Source organism: Pseudonaja textilis, chromosome 1 (genome assembly GCF_049901715.1).
Source record: "Pseudonaja textilis isolate UNSWEBS1 chromosome 1, rPseTex1.2, whole genome shotgun sequence".
NCBI classification, from domain to species: Eukaryota; Metazoa; Chordata; class Lepidosauria; order Squamata; family Elapidae; genus Pseudonaja; species Pseudonaja textilis.
This window is the reverse complement of record NC_141990.1, coordinates 215,743,521-215,758,588: the sequence shown is the minus strand read 5'-3', so window position 1 is coordinate 215,758,588 and position 15,068 is coordinate 215,743,521. Positions and strand designations below refer to the sequence as shown.

Below are 15,068 nucleotides of genomic sequence, written 5' to 3'. Positions count from 1 at the left end.
AATCAGAGATGGTATTCAGCAGGTTCTGACCAGTTCTGGAGAATCTGTAGTGGAAATTTTGAGTAGTTTGGAAAACCGGTAGCAGAAATTTTCTGCCTCCCGAGTCCCAGTTCATCTCATCGGCTGGGTCTTCTTTTGTTGCCTTGCACAAGAGAAGGAGCTGGAAAGCAGGTTGGGGTGGCGGGGAGGGAATGAGATTTTGCAGTAGCCTTCCTCTGGAGTGAGGTAGAAATGGAGATTTTGCAGTATCCTTTCCCTGCCATGCCCACCTGGCCATGCCACACCCACCAGGCCTTGCCCACAGAACCGGTAGTAAAAAAATTTGAATCCCACCAGTGGAATTAATCCAAAATATATGAAAGGCTTCCTATACCAGTAGAGATCGTAACAGCATGTTACTCCTCTCCCGAAATAGGATTTCGATCTCTTGGAACACTTGTTGAAACATCTGTTTGGTAAATAGCTGAACGCATGCCTGTTTGGTTATACTTTCCTAATAACTACTCTAGGATTAGATGGTTTTTAAAGATTGCCTATGATAACGTTTGCCATATTTTGGCTTTATTTATTTAAAAAAAAAATAATATCCGCAGGACCGCGAATTGCCAGTTCAAGGACAGAAAACTCTTTTTAACACTTGGCTCCTATCATGGTAGCAATAGCACTTAAGACTTATATACCGCTTCACGCTGCTTTACAGTCCTCTCTAAGCGGTTTTAGAGTCCGCATATGATGGTCCGGATTTGGGTAGCCCGGATATAGAAGCCGTCGTATTTTTTCATAAACTGAAAGCGGTGTTTTGAGAATAACGTTCAAAAACAGGGTTGACTTGAAAAGCCTTTAAAGACCCAGTCGGTAAACTACTAAAACGATTCGTATAGGGTTTTAAGGAATCGCAAGTGTTGCTTTTAAAGGGGTAGCAACCTTTTTTTTATCCGAAACGAGTTTGAAACGTGGCGTGGGAACCTCCGAAAACCCGGGCACCTTCCTTCCCACACATCTCGCCAAAACACACGCACGCAGAAAAACACGCGCGCGTTTCCTTTTGGCGACCTGTTTCGCCTCGAAACGCGCGACCAGCTCTCGCAGGGGAGGCCCTAGCGGGTGAGGGAAAAGGAGGAGGAGGAGAGAGGCGGCTCCCTAGTCTCACTCGGCGGCCATTTGCCTCCGCCCCTCGTCGCCACCGGGATCCGATCCCGCCAGAGCTGCTTTTTAGCGCCGGCGGCCGGGTCGCGGAGGAGCGCCCTTTGGAAGCGAAGGCTGCTGGGCCGGTAAGTTGGGGAGGAGGTAGGTGGTGGTGGTGGTGGTGGTGGTAGTTGTAAAAGCAAGGTGAAGTTTCAGCGAAGAACCGCGAGCAGGCTGTTGCTTCTTTCCTTTGCTTCCTCCGTCCTTTTCCCTTTGTCGCCCTTGGGGAGGGTTTCGAAACTCGCCAGAGATCTAAGTTTCGTCTCTCTTCCTTCTTCTCCGTGGCCAGCGAGGTTGGGTAGATCCTGTCGATCGCTGGACGCGGGCGAGTGGAGGGGAGTCGGAGCCTCTTCAGCCTTTTTTGGATGCCTCCGGGGTGGCCACCTCCCTTCGCCACCGCTCCCCCCCTCCCACACACACACACATACAGAGAGACACGCGCGTCACGCCTTGTTCAGATGGCCGTGTAAACCTTTTACTCCCCACCCTACTCCCCGGAGCTATCCGGTTGCTCCTGTCGGGCGGCCCCAAAAGGTGTCGCGCTCCCTGTGACAAAAGCGCGCTTGAGGTGGGAGCGGAGTGAGTCCAAAGTGCGTCGGGGCAGGAATAACCACACACAAAAAGTGATTTTTAAAATAGAGGATTAAGGCCGTGGCTTTCTGCCTCGAACGGCCTTGATCTTTTCACCCACGAGAGTAAGAAGTCGTCTCCCGCTGCCCTGCAGTCAGACTCAATTTTATGGTGTTTCTGAAATAGTCTCTCCTCAGACAGTCCTTGTAAATTTCCCATTTCTTCCGAAATCCGGCCAATATGGAAAAGGGGAAGTACTTGAATCATTGGTCCCTCCCCACCTGTTTCCATATTTCCATGGCATCTGTGTTTTGTTTTATTTATTTTTTTAATCGCTTCTTTTAACGGTAGAGAAGGTTAGCTAAACCTTCGTTTTCCCAGATTTTGCTGGGAGGCCTTGATCCTCCATATGTACGGACAAACTTGATCTACTTATTAAATTATGATGAGGATATTGTAAGTCTTTGGCCCAGATATTATCTTGTTAACCTGTTCTAAAATTGGATTTTAATGCAATTCCCAGTTTTATCTTGGTGGAATGGGGTAGGTGCATTCTGTATATAATGTTTCTCCTGTTTTATTTTTCTAAATATGTTTGTAATCCTATCATGAGTGCTCTATGAGATTATACATGTATATGCAGCAATGTGCTATGTACATCAGTTCTTGCATGCTAGCAGAGAATTTGAGCTACTGCATTGATAGGAATTGCTGTGATAGAGGTACCATATTAGAACAAGATGTTTATGTGGTTAGAAAAATCACTATAAATTCCATATTCCTGTGGCAATTTAAGGCAGAATGGACAAATACTCTTTTTTGGTTTTGTCTACTGTCTATGTACTTAATGAGCATTTTTATATTCTTTACCAAACAAATGAATGCTGCCATATGCATATACACCTGCTACACACCCCTCTCTGCCTTATTTCTTAATGTGTGTGAGAGTGTGTGCAATATATTCTCATCGTGAAACTACCCACCCTTTTTCCTATGAGTATTTTCCCTTTACCATAGCCAATATTTCTACTTGTTCCTACTTAGTTCTCAGACTATGAAATTAGTCCTTTCATAGATCTGTAAATGATTATTTGGAGAAGGCATACCAACTGCAATTAATAAAAGCAATTCAAAATGAAATTTGGTAAAATACTATTTAAAAATTGTTGCTGGAACTTTGCACTTTGATATGGCCTATGGGCTAATCAATAAAGACTTTTATTATCTGAATTTAATTAAACAAAGAGACAAAATTCACAACACCTCCTTTCCAGGTTCCCAGCCCAATAATAATTTATGCAGCTGTGCTATATTGGCATTAAGAAATATCCTTTTAGAAAACAGATCTGATACTTATATCTGTTATCTTGTGTGGAACTACCAATGGTAGCTGGGTTGTATACAACCAGGTTCAATTCCATATCATGTTAAAAAAAAATTGGAATAAAAGATTTGTACAGATTTATTCTGTATCTCACAGAATCATAGTTAAAGGAACCAATATTATATAGCTAAACCAACCTGCCAAAGCAGCTTTAGATATATATATATCCAAAAAGTGCAACACATTTAAATTTCATACTCAATTTTTTAAAGTTAAAAAACAAACCAGCTTTGAATTAACCATTCTTAATGAGAGCAGAAACAATTGGATTATATTTACATGTTTAAGGTTTTAATTATAAAAAGTATAGTTGAAGATTAAAATTTAAATCTCCTAGTTGTGCTAACTTGACCTTTGAAGAATGTCAGGCTTTTACAAGGACAACATGTGAAGGCAAGTCCAGGCAAACAAAGTAGAAGGTATTTATGCCAGTTTATTCTCTCTAGTACTGGTGGAAGATAAAACTTCTGCCATCATTTGGGTTCATCTATTAGTCATACAGGGTAGAAACTCCAGGAATGCTCCTAGTGTGTATTTTGTGTGAGTAGGCTGGCTTCTCCTACTCTAGCTTAAAAAAGTCTCTATCTGTAGTCAAAATCATAATTTTGCATAATACCAGGATTTATGATAATCTCTTCTTATCATAGGAAAGTTAGTTGAAAGGCTTCTTTTGTCTCCTGGTACCTGGATCTAATAATGTATGAACCCCAGAGTACTTTTAAATAATTATTGAAGTAGTATAGTTCAATAATTGCACCATCAGCATACAAATAAGATATTGTTTTTATTCTATATAGTGCAGCTGTGTCTTTTTGGGAGACACTGTCATGTCATGCCATGCTTGCCTGTCCAAGGAATGGAGATTACAAGAATAACTATAGTGTTTCTACTTTAGATATGAACATAAACACTGCGATCATGAACTATTTAGGTGGTTGAGAAGTTGCTGAAAAAGTGATTGATTTGTACTTACAGAAACCTGGGGGGTTGGAGGAGGCAGTATGGATTATCTGAATTCATGGGCATCTTCAGGCATGGAAGATAGAAGGCCCAGGGACAGGAGAGACATTAGTTCCTCTCATGGGTGACCCTGTGACTTGAATGGAGAGCACAACCAATCCTGTCCTAGATATTCCAGTGGTTTTCAAAGCTGTCCACACCATGTTGTGTCTGTCTACAGAAGTTGGGATTTTTGAATATTGTTTTATTGACCCAGTTGTGGCTAAGGGAGAAAAGGGTGTCCCAAGCCTTTATGCTTTTCCCCTATCTTTTTTAATACCTACATAAAAGTTTCGGGAGAAGTCACTCATCATTTTGGGGTGATAGTTGTACATTTCCACCTATGGCTCATTTGAAGATGCAATTGAAATTCTGATCATAGGGAAAAAAAGAGACTCGGACTCAATCCCAACAAAATGGAGTGGGTGTTCATTTAAAAGCCAACTGACCATTTTCAATTCTCAAGGAGATTGCACTTTTTCCAGGAAGAGCTATCTCCTAAGTGGGTAGTCCCCACGGACTTGCAGTTCCTGCTTGAAGAACGGGTAAAAGCTATGGCTAGTATTTTAGTTGCAGCCTTACCCTGGAACAGGGCGCTCCGAAGATGGTCATGTGTGCTCTTATCATCTCTTGCTTAGATAACTAGAAGTCGTTACAGATGGGTCTGCCCCTGTAGACCAGCCAGAAACTTCACCTGATCCAGGATGTCTCAGTATATGTGCTTACTTGGCCATTGCTCTACCACAGGGGTGTCCAACCTTGGCAACTTTAAGACTTGTGGACTTCAACTCCCAGAATTTAGCAAAGTTAGCAAAGCTGGCTGAGGAATTCTGGGAGTTGAAGGCCACAAGTCTTAAAGTTGCCAAGGTTGGACACCCCTGCTCTACCATGTTGCATTGTTGCTATCAGTGCTTCACTGATTACTGGTGTATTTCCAATTCAAGATGCTTTACAGTCCTATATGTCTCAAGGACAGGGTTCTAGCCTTCCTTCCCCAGATAGATTTTGCCCATCCCATTCGATTAGGCAAGGCTTGTAGGGAGGTGTGGCAGACAAAGACCTAACAATAGGCATTCTCTATGGGAGCTCTCTCCTTTGGAACAGTTTGTTTCCTAGGCAAGAATGGTCTCCACTTTCATGGTTTTTACCTTCAGGTGTTAGCTGTGTAGCTTTGGTGCCTATGTTAGGCTAATGTTTTAAGGAAACTGTATTATTTATTATTTTATATGTTTAATATCAGCAAACTGTCTGGAACACTTCCAGATTGAGAAGGATATTAGCATCTGGAAGCTACTTCCTGAATTGTGATATGTCGGTTCTGCTTGGTTTCTACAGTTAGTCCTTCTGATAGCTCCTGGTACTGATAACAGGGGTGTAACATTATTATATGTATATCTGTTTTGCAAAAAAATTCCCATAGCACAGGCACATTTAGAAACTTTGTGAAATGTAAACATGTATCTGCTTTAGCGAGAAACAGTGCAGTCTTGATTTCTCTTGAAACATTCACATCTTCTTTTTCTGGTCTTATTTAGGAACAATGATAAGTTTCTTTCGCCGAACACTTGGACGTAAGTCTATGCATAAACATGCTGAGAAAGAGCGGCTAAGAGAAGCTCAACGAGCTGCAACTCACATCCCTGCAGCTGGAGATGAGAAATCTATAATTACCTGCAGGGTCTCTTTGCTGGATGGAACGGATGTCAGTGTGGACTTACCGGTATGATACATTTTAATTTATTTTATCAAGAATCTTGGCAAACATTTAAGAAAATGTGTCCTCCTTTATCTCTCAGTTGAATGGAATACATTGTGTTCGTGTGATTTGGTCAAGAATGCAAAAATTATTAATGAGTGGTGATATGTTAAAAGGTTATTTAAAGATGTTGGTCATACATCTTCCAACAAGGATTTTAGAAGTATTAGGAACAAAAACTACTGAGGTAATGGACTTTTTTTTTTCTGTAGCCCCTTGCATGCTATCCAAATTTTCTAGAGAGAGTTGGGGAACTCTTCAAAGCCGATTTGGGTTGTGTGAGAATATTTTTCTCCCAGTGTGTTTCAGATTAAAGAGCAGTTAAAGAAAGCTGCTTTGACAAGGCTTTGGTTTTCTGTGTTTTTTTTCCCAGAAGCTCAGGAATACTTTGTAAAAGAAAAAGACTTGTATGAGTTAAATATGACTCTTAGAGTCTTCATGAATGAATCTGTGAACTTCTCTTGGCAACAATTTGTATGATTTTAGGATAGTTTTTTTTTTCAACTTTTCTGTCTAGCCAACACTCTAGCATTCCTATGTTGTTTAGCCCAATTAACTAGAGCTGACCTTTTTTAGTCAGATGCTCTGGTCGCTGTTTCTGGCTGATTTATAGTTCAGTTAAAGATGAAAAGAATATAAAGTTTTGTCCTTTACTTCTTTTTGAGCAATACTCATAATTGGAAAAGGATAAAATTTTGAAACCTAAATACTGTATATTAATCTATAAATGGATGGGTTGTTATTCCACTCACTGTATTTGTAAATAATTACATTTACTTTATTCTTTACTGTAGATCAAATACTAAAAGCCAGGAGAGATAAACCATGTTAACATACCGTGGTAGCTCAGTGGTTAGATTACAGTGTTGCAGGTTAATTCTGCTGACTGCCACCTGGTAGTAGTTTGGCAGTTCAATTCTCACCAGCTTAAGATTGTCTCAGCCTTCCAAAAAATTAAATGAAGTTGAACATATAAATTACGTAACTAATTAGGTCAAAAGTCAGTAGATTGAGACAATGTCTTTCTATTTTAAGAGTTCTGTTACCATCTAGTTATTAAGATACAACTTTTTAGAAATTAAAGTATTCTTGCTTTTTAGTATTTCATGGAATATGCTGCATTTAATTGAAAAAAATATTTCATCAATGTATTGCCTCAATCACAACAGTAACCCGACAACATACAAAATGTGCATATTTAAGAGTTAAAACAAGTAACAGGAAAACCATTCATAACAAATAATAGTAATGTTACTAACATTACATTGGGAAAACAGCACAACATATTAAAACATACATCTGTCGGTGGGATCACAAACCATTGTGCTGAAGATTTGCTGAAAAAGCCAAGTTTAAGGGCCTTATGTAAACATAAAAGGGTTTGGGGCCATGCAGATTTCAGGAGGAATTCTGGTCCAGAAGGCAGGAGTGATCTCAAAGAAGATTAATCTCTAAGGACCTACAGATTTCACTGCTCTATTGATGGAGCAAGCTGAGCCTTCTAGATCTTACAGGATGGGCAGAAACAACTGGTCCCATAGGTATTTAGGACCTAAACCATGAAGGATTTACTTTGAATTTTAGTCAAAGCAGCTTATGTAGTAGTGTTACATAGGCAAATCAGGTAAACTCATAACGATTCGTGCTGTTGCGTTTTGGATCAGCTCTAGCTTCTGAGTGTTCTTCAGGGGCAGCCATATATATAGAATGCACTGCAGTAGTCTTTATGTGGGGTAACTGCATAAAGATCATAATCTGAAGAACCCTCCAGATTCTGGGAAGATCCTAATTGGCACATCACATGAATCTCTGCAAAAGCCTATATCTTTTTCATTTACAGAAGAGGTATTGCTTGATAGGAAGGGGAAAAAAAGAATATCTTATGGGATCAGCAAGATTGATTGAAAAAAAATGGCTTTTACAATGAAATGGCTTTATTCAGTCTTGCAACAAATGCAGACTTATGAATTACTCCTTACTTTTTTTATTTTTAAAAACAAGCAGCTTTTTCTCAGTATGAGTTGCCTCAAAATTCTGTTAGTAGATATTATTTCAAGCTTCAGTATTGTGTGCTTTTTGAACACTTTAACCTTTTATGAATGTTGGGTATGGGAGAAAATCAAGCAGGAATTTAGGTTGACAATTTATGGTAACTGCTTAGGGGCATTCATGATTTTCCATAAAAGAGGTTTGTTCTGATTTTCTCTGTGTAGAACTAGGCACATAAGAAATTTCAAAAGTTAGTTGTTGTTGTCATTTCTTTTCAGTAGGCTAAAAATGGTTGGATTTTTCTTTTAGCAGCGTTTCTCCTATTCACAATCAGGAATGTCATGAGATTGAATTACTATCCCCAAACCCTTGGACATTGTCCACTTGTTTTGTATTGAATAATAGTTCGCATATTTATGATTAGCTGAGATGGCATTAAGATTTACTATATGGCATATTTCTTCCTTTAAGAGAATGATAGTAATTATACTTCCCAGTCACTTGTTAGATTTTATAAAAAGTACATAAGTGGTATTTATTTTTTAAAATTATTCAAAATGCATACCATTCATAAATTGAAACAATGGAAACGTTTTAGTTTTTTGCAACTTTTGAAATTGAATTTTGCATTTAATAAGTAAAAAAAATCATCATATGGACAAAAAGGCTTGTTCTGGATTTTCTAATATAATAAGAAAAGAAGCTGAATTCTTTTTAATACCAGATACTTTAGGGATGCAGGATTCCTGGAATAGAAATGATTAGTAACAAATGCTTTAGGAATAACTATATATAGTAAACACTTTCACTTAATTGTATATTGTAAAATGTGAGCTACATTTGAGATGTGATTGTTGATCTTTCTGTAAGGAAATATTTGATTACTACCTAAATAGTAGATAGTGTAATTATTATTGGAACCTAACATAAAAATAGTTTGGATAATCACTTTTAGACAATTTTTTAATTCCTAATTGTTTTACCTAGCGTATATGCATTCTGAATTGGAATGAAGGTTCTTGAGTACATGTTTGGCACTGAAGTTCTTGTTATGGTTAGGAATAAAATGCACAATTTCATGACAAGAAAGAATCTGCCCCCCTCCCCCTAGAAAACATATCTTGGATTACCAAATGATATATTATCCTAAAGACTTTTGAAATGTTTCTGGAAAATTTCTATTAACAATAAGTCTGAATTTCTTAATAGTTTTGGCTTCGGTAACCAATTCAAAGTTCTTTTGGGAACTGCATAGATAATTGGAGATAAAATAATAGGATCTACTATCATAATACAATCAGAAGTTTGAGTTCCAGAACTACTAAAAGTTTCTGGTTTATTTAGTTAAAAAAATGACTATTATAATTGGAAGCCAAAAAAACCAGGTAGTTATTTATAAAATTATGAAATAGTGGAGTTGGAAGGAACAATATTTTATCAAACCTTTAATATTTATAGGAAAATCAGTTACATTATTTTTTTTAATCCTGGAGACAGAGAACGCATGATCTCCATAAATTTTTCCTTCTGTTAGAAAGATCTTATCATCGGAAAGTTTATCCATATACCTAAAGGAAATCTAGATAAGTGCAACTTGTATCTGTTGTTTTGGTCCTACTTTTATATGGAATGGAAACTTGTTCCTGATCATCTTCCTTTTCAGGTATTCTGGAATACTTTTAGATACCTGAATGTTGATATATGTGTCTCCTCAGTCTTCTTTACCAAAGACTAAATTTCACCCCATTGTTCAGCCTGTTCTCATAAGAGAGGTCCTCAATTTTTCAGATTATTTTTGTCGTTTTCCATTAGACTTGTTCTAATTTATAATTTTGGAAGGTGAACATTTTTGTCTCCTCCTTTGGGATAGGAAAGCTTACAAATATGCACATCTTCTTGTCCCTGCTTTTACCTCTTATATTTGAATATTTAACTTTCCTCACAGTTGAAAAAGCCATACAAAAACTCACTGGCTGTAAATATAGGCTTGGATTTAGGAGCTGAGAAGGAATGAGTGAACCCTTAAGGGGAACTTTTCAGAAAAGATTGGTCAGTCTTGAGAAAGAGGAACATATGGGGGAAGAAAATCAGAATAACCCCAAATGGGGCAGAGTGAAACCCTGAGGGGTTTTTCAAGATTCTGTTACTCTGCAATAAAGAACGTTTTTGGAATTCCTGCCATGACAGTTTCTTGCCCACACTGGATCGTGCTTTCTCAGCCCAATGCACCTCGCAGGATTATTGATGCCAGGGAAAAACTGGAAGAAGACGTGTTACACATGCCATCTTGTACTCCTGCAGGAAAGGTGGAATAAACACCTCAATGAATCATTATCAGTTCAATTATCGGGGTCAATATGTTCACTGCTATTCTTTGTTTGGTCTCTGGAATAGTTTTACAGCCAGAGTTTGTACCTGAAATGTCAAGAGACCTGGAATACTTATTGGCAGCTTCTGGCCTCAGAAGTAGAGTTATTCTTAAGCTATATCTTCCTAACTCGATTCCTCTTGCAATTTCAGAAAAAAGCCAAAGGACAACATCTGTTTGAGCAGATAATGTACCATCTGGACCTTATTGAAAATGATTACTTTGGTCTACGATTCATGGATTCAGCACAAGTGGCTGTGAGTATCATAGTATTTTTCGATGTGATCTTCTAGTACAGGGGTGTCAAACTCGCGACCTGTGGACTGGATGTGTCATGTGTTGGCCCCGCCCCTCCCGGCTTAGTGGAGAAGGAAAAGGTCCCAATACATCACGTGACGCCACCACAACGATGTGAGTTTGACACCCCTGTTCTAGCAAATTAAACCAGATTAAGTGGAATTTGAGATTTATGTATTATATAGTGTGTTATAAACATATTTTCATGATAAAACAATATATCAGTACTGTTACTTCAGAGGCTGCTCTTACTCATACCAGCTGGAATTGTTCAACATATATGTAGAGTACTCAAATTTGGTAAATATTCATTTAACATCTTTTGGAAGAGTCTGGTAATATTTTTCTCACTAACAAATTTTATTAAAAAGCATACACTTTCAGATACCTTTTTATTTTTTGCCATCATAGGTAATGTGGTTCTCCTAAAGGGCTGACATCTTTCATTTGCTGTTCTTTCATGTGCTTCTGCCAGCCCACATTAAAAAACTTGCTGCTTATGGCTTATTTTCTTATAAAGTTTGCCCATATATCCTCAGATTATTGTCAGTACTGGGTATCATACTTATCTAAGGTAACAAATCAATTTGTGTTCAGTCATTTCCCCTTATTTGTAGTCTGAAGACATTTATGATTCTTATGTGTTGGTAGGTAATTTTTATCTATCCTTTGAAAAAATGTTGGAAAGCTTGTTTTAATCTGAAGTTTGTTTTATGCAAATCATCATGGGATATATAGTATCCAAGGGAGAAAAAATGCTTACTTTGTTCTGTGAGCGATGCCTATGTTAAAAATTTTGTGCTCTTTACTGTTCATCCCAATATCTAACATTTCTCTTCTTTATTAGCTAAGTTAGGAAATATGAACTTGGTTTGTAGCCCTGCTTTCTTCTCTGTAAACACTCAAATTTAAGGAAAAGTACACTATAAAAGTAAAATGAATAATACAGTAATATTAAAATAAGCTTAACAATTGGATAGGTTTACAGTCAGAGTGATGTCAGAATTCCCCTGAATATTTTAAGGTTTTTCTCTATCCCTATCCCTCTATCCATGCATCCATCTGTCTGTCCTAAGATTCCAGTGATTGAAAAGACTTTGAAAGTTACAATTGGGGCATATTTGGATTTCTAGTGATGAATTCTGGTTCCATTTGAATAGCTCTTGGATTTGTTATTTTTGTAGTAGACGAAAAGATGTAGTTGAATTTGGTTCTGATCTGCTTCTATATTATTCATGGTTCGATGAATATATTGGTTCAGTTTTGCTGAACTTCCTAACTTGGGAGTAGGAAAGCTGTGTGCCCCCAAATATTGCTAATCACATTTCATTGCTCTTGATCTACTGAAAGTTCAGCATGGAATATTTCTTGTTTCTGTGATTAAATGTAGTGATCAGAAATGAAGGAAGCACCAGAAGGAAAGTGTTTCAATCAATCAATGTCATAGAATAGATATCGAATGTACCTCAGCCCCAGAGAGGCTAAAATCCAGGTGGGAAAACAGATTCCTCCTCTCTAATTAATTGAATAATACAGTTTATTTGAATTGAATTGAAGCTTGTTTTACAGCTGGTTTTGGTTCAGAAGCATCCCTGATTAGTCATACAGTATGGATGATTGATGTTAGATAGGGGTATGCATTCCTGTTAGTTCTGTTGAACTTCCCTGCAGTTGTTGAATGTTTCTGAACCTTGCTGATTTGGGTCTGAAACTACAATATTACCAGGGGACCTTCAATCAATGTAAGAAAATGCATCTTGTTCAATGTCTTTGCCACTGATTTATGGCAAGAGTGGATTTAAGGCACCAGTTTTGCCTCTTAATCCCTCCTATTACTAAAAAAAAATCACCCAATTCATTCCATTATTGTCATCACAGCACTAACCTTGTGACCTTGATGATGGCATTTTAAATAGTTTTTCAGTCACAAGGTGATCACTACTTCTGGATTAGGGCAATCCACCAGAGTTCTATTTTGTCTCCTGTAATGATTTTTACTAGTTTCCAATATATATATGAGTTCTTGTGTTTTTTTAAAAAATGTTTGTTTGTCCCATTGTTTAATATAGCACTTTAAGGATTTATTGAATCTTGCCATTGTATACTTTCCTAGTACAAGAGAGCTAGGATGCCAAGTAAATAAATAAAACTGTGCAAGTGTTAGAGGTCAAAATCCTTTAAAAAAAAAAATTCTGAAAATGAATTAATTATTTTTTTCAGATCGACCACATTTTGCGATCCACTGTCATAGAGATGCATTTTTAAACAGTTAATTTGGCTATTAGGGACCACAAAGTTTGTGTGTTGTGGTGTCAAAAGTTGGTCAATCTGAACAATCGACAAATTTTAGGGGTGAGATGAATACATGCACTTTGACTTACGTTTTATTAAGAACGTTGCTAAAAATTATTCTGAAAAATTGGCCACTTTGCTAATAGTGACTTAATGGAAGCCAGTGGCTACTGACAGACTGTTGATTGCCTACCTGTTTTTTTAAAAAAATAAGAATTAAAACATTACTGCCCATGCTTATAGAGGAAATAGTGATCATACTATCACTCTACCATTGGCATGGTCTTTCTGAGTCTGGCTATGGGAGAATTTTATTTTCTCTAGCTAAAGCAGTGTTGTGGACTTGTGGAAAAACAAGCTTTCCCTCTTTGGCCAACCTGCTTTCTTATCTACAGGAAATTCTGTGTTAACAGAAGAGTATTATAATGGTATTAAATGTCAGGGTTACAGTAAATTATTCCTTGGCCTTTATTCTGTGTAATTGTGTTTATTGTCATTTTAATTTTTGAATTTGAAATATTGCATCCTCTTTCCAGAATGCGGCTGATTTTTATTTATTTTTGCACACACACACCCGCCCCCCCAGGTTGTGTTTTTAGGAAAGATAGTTCTTGATGGAAGTAAATATGTCATACTCTTGGGATTGGCTACAGATATAAATGCAAGAATCATAGAACAACATTTTTGGACTTGGAAAACCATCAAATAATGTTTCCTTTAATGTTTCCAGCATTGTCATACTGGAAGAAAATTACTTTGATAATTGTTGCATATATGAATTTGAATTCTTAGTCAATGTTCAGGGATTATCAGAGTGGGTGTCAGTTAACAGAACAGTGGGCTATTTGGGCCCAAATTGCTGTATGCCTTCAACAATTTGAAGTTGTTTTATTTTAATTTATATATATCAATTTGTGTTGATGTTCTTTTGCTCGGTTCTGCTGAATTAAATTTGCCAGAGTCTAATTTATGTTAAATAAATTGGAATAGGGAAAGTGGCGTATTTCGTGCATTATCATGAGCTGGCTTGGCTGCTAACCTTGGCGAGAAAAGTGTGCTGGTCCAACAGGCTTATGTGTCTCACCCTTTGCAGTGTGTGTCCCATTACCTCCCCCTCCTGTGTGTGCCACTCAAGCTGAATTCTTGGTGGTAGTGGTGGTGTTAGGAGCTGAGTTGAACTAAGTGTTGTTGGTGCCTGTCTCGGATCTGTTAATGGCCCCCTTTTGGAATGTGGAGGAGGTGAAAGAAAATAGGCTAGAGCTGAAGCAAACATATTCTCTCCCCTGAAGTGTGGGAATATCCTGCCTCTCTCGTTCATCCTAGCTTGTGCTTTCATAGCACCTGCAGTGCTCAGGTCTGCTGAATTGTTCTCAGCAAAGCAAGTTTAAATTGGAGGACACCAGCTGCTGATGGATCACTATCCCCCAAAATGTCCATGATGTAATTTCCTATTGCTGATTTATTGCCTGGGTGTCTAGGAAAATTACATAATCCACTTCCTTCTGCACCAAGAACCAGCTGCCTTCATGGATAATAAAGCCAGTCTCTTTTAACTACTTAAAGTGCTCTCCAGCTTTAAACCATTGTTTAATTCTGGTATAATTCTGTGTGTAAATTTCTCAGTTCGTTAATACAGCTGTTGATGTGGTACTGATTTCTTTGGCAAGAATGAATGTTTGATTAGAGTTTAAGGTACCATGGGATTGTATAAGTATAAAATACACTAATCCCTAACATTTTTTCCTATGACATCACTCAATCTTTTTCAGAAATGGCGAAGTATTTGCTTAGGGATGTAATGGAAAGGAAAAAAAACATTGTAAATATGATCCCTTGCTCAGTTCATAAAAGGACACGTGAATCAAAAATTAATTGGAAACAGATTGCTAGGGTTTAAAGCTGGAGAGACTATAAATGAAGGGTAACTGATTACCTGTGATTGTTGCTCGTTGCTGAGGCAACCAGTGTACAGCGAGAACAAATCTGACTGTCTGATTCGGTGGACAACAGTTAGATTCCAACAATTCTAGAACAGGTTGCTTTAATTCCCCATATGATTCAGTCACTAAGATTCCTGTGTATGTGGAATTTGATCTGTTTCTTGCATTAGTTGCATACATTAAAATCATGGTTTTGAAAACTGGAACTGCACGTCTTGGTTTTCTTTGCCTTCATCTTTCGCTGTTGTTAGAAAAAATAATTTACAATGATAATCATTAAAATGAATT

General features: G+C 37.6%; 1 protein-coding gene across 4 annotated transcripts in view; it reads left to right on the top strand.

Moving 5' to 3' along the window:
* Positions 1–933: 933 nt before the first annotated feature.
* The window catches only part of EPB41L5 (erythrocyte membrane protein band 4.1 like 5), a 59,428-nt gene continuing 45,293 nt past the window's right edge, over positions 934–15,068 (top strand). The window contains exons 1-3 of one of the 4 annotated variants that reach the window (XM_087920459.1): positions 934–1,271; positions 5,674–5,858; positions 10,404–10,508. In XM_087920459.1, coding sequence (XP_087776585.1) covers positions 5,679–5,858; positions 10,404–10,508 — 285 coding nt within the window. In that variant the 5' untranslated portion in view covers positions 934–1,271; positions 5,674–5,678. Of the gene's footprint in view, positions 1,272–1,621; positions 2,299–5,673; positions 5,859–10,403; positions 10,509–15,068 lie in introns of those variants that run through there. The other 3 variants (XM_026708118.2, XM_087920460.1, XM_087920458.1) reach the window with 3 other exon arrangements.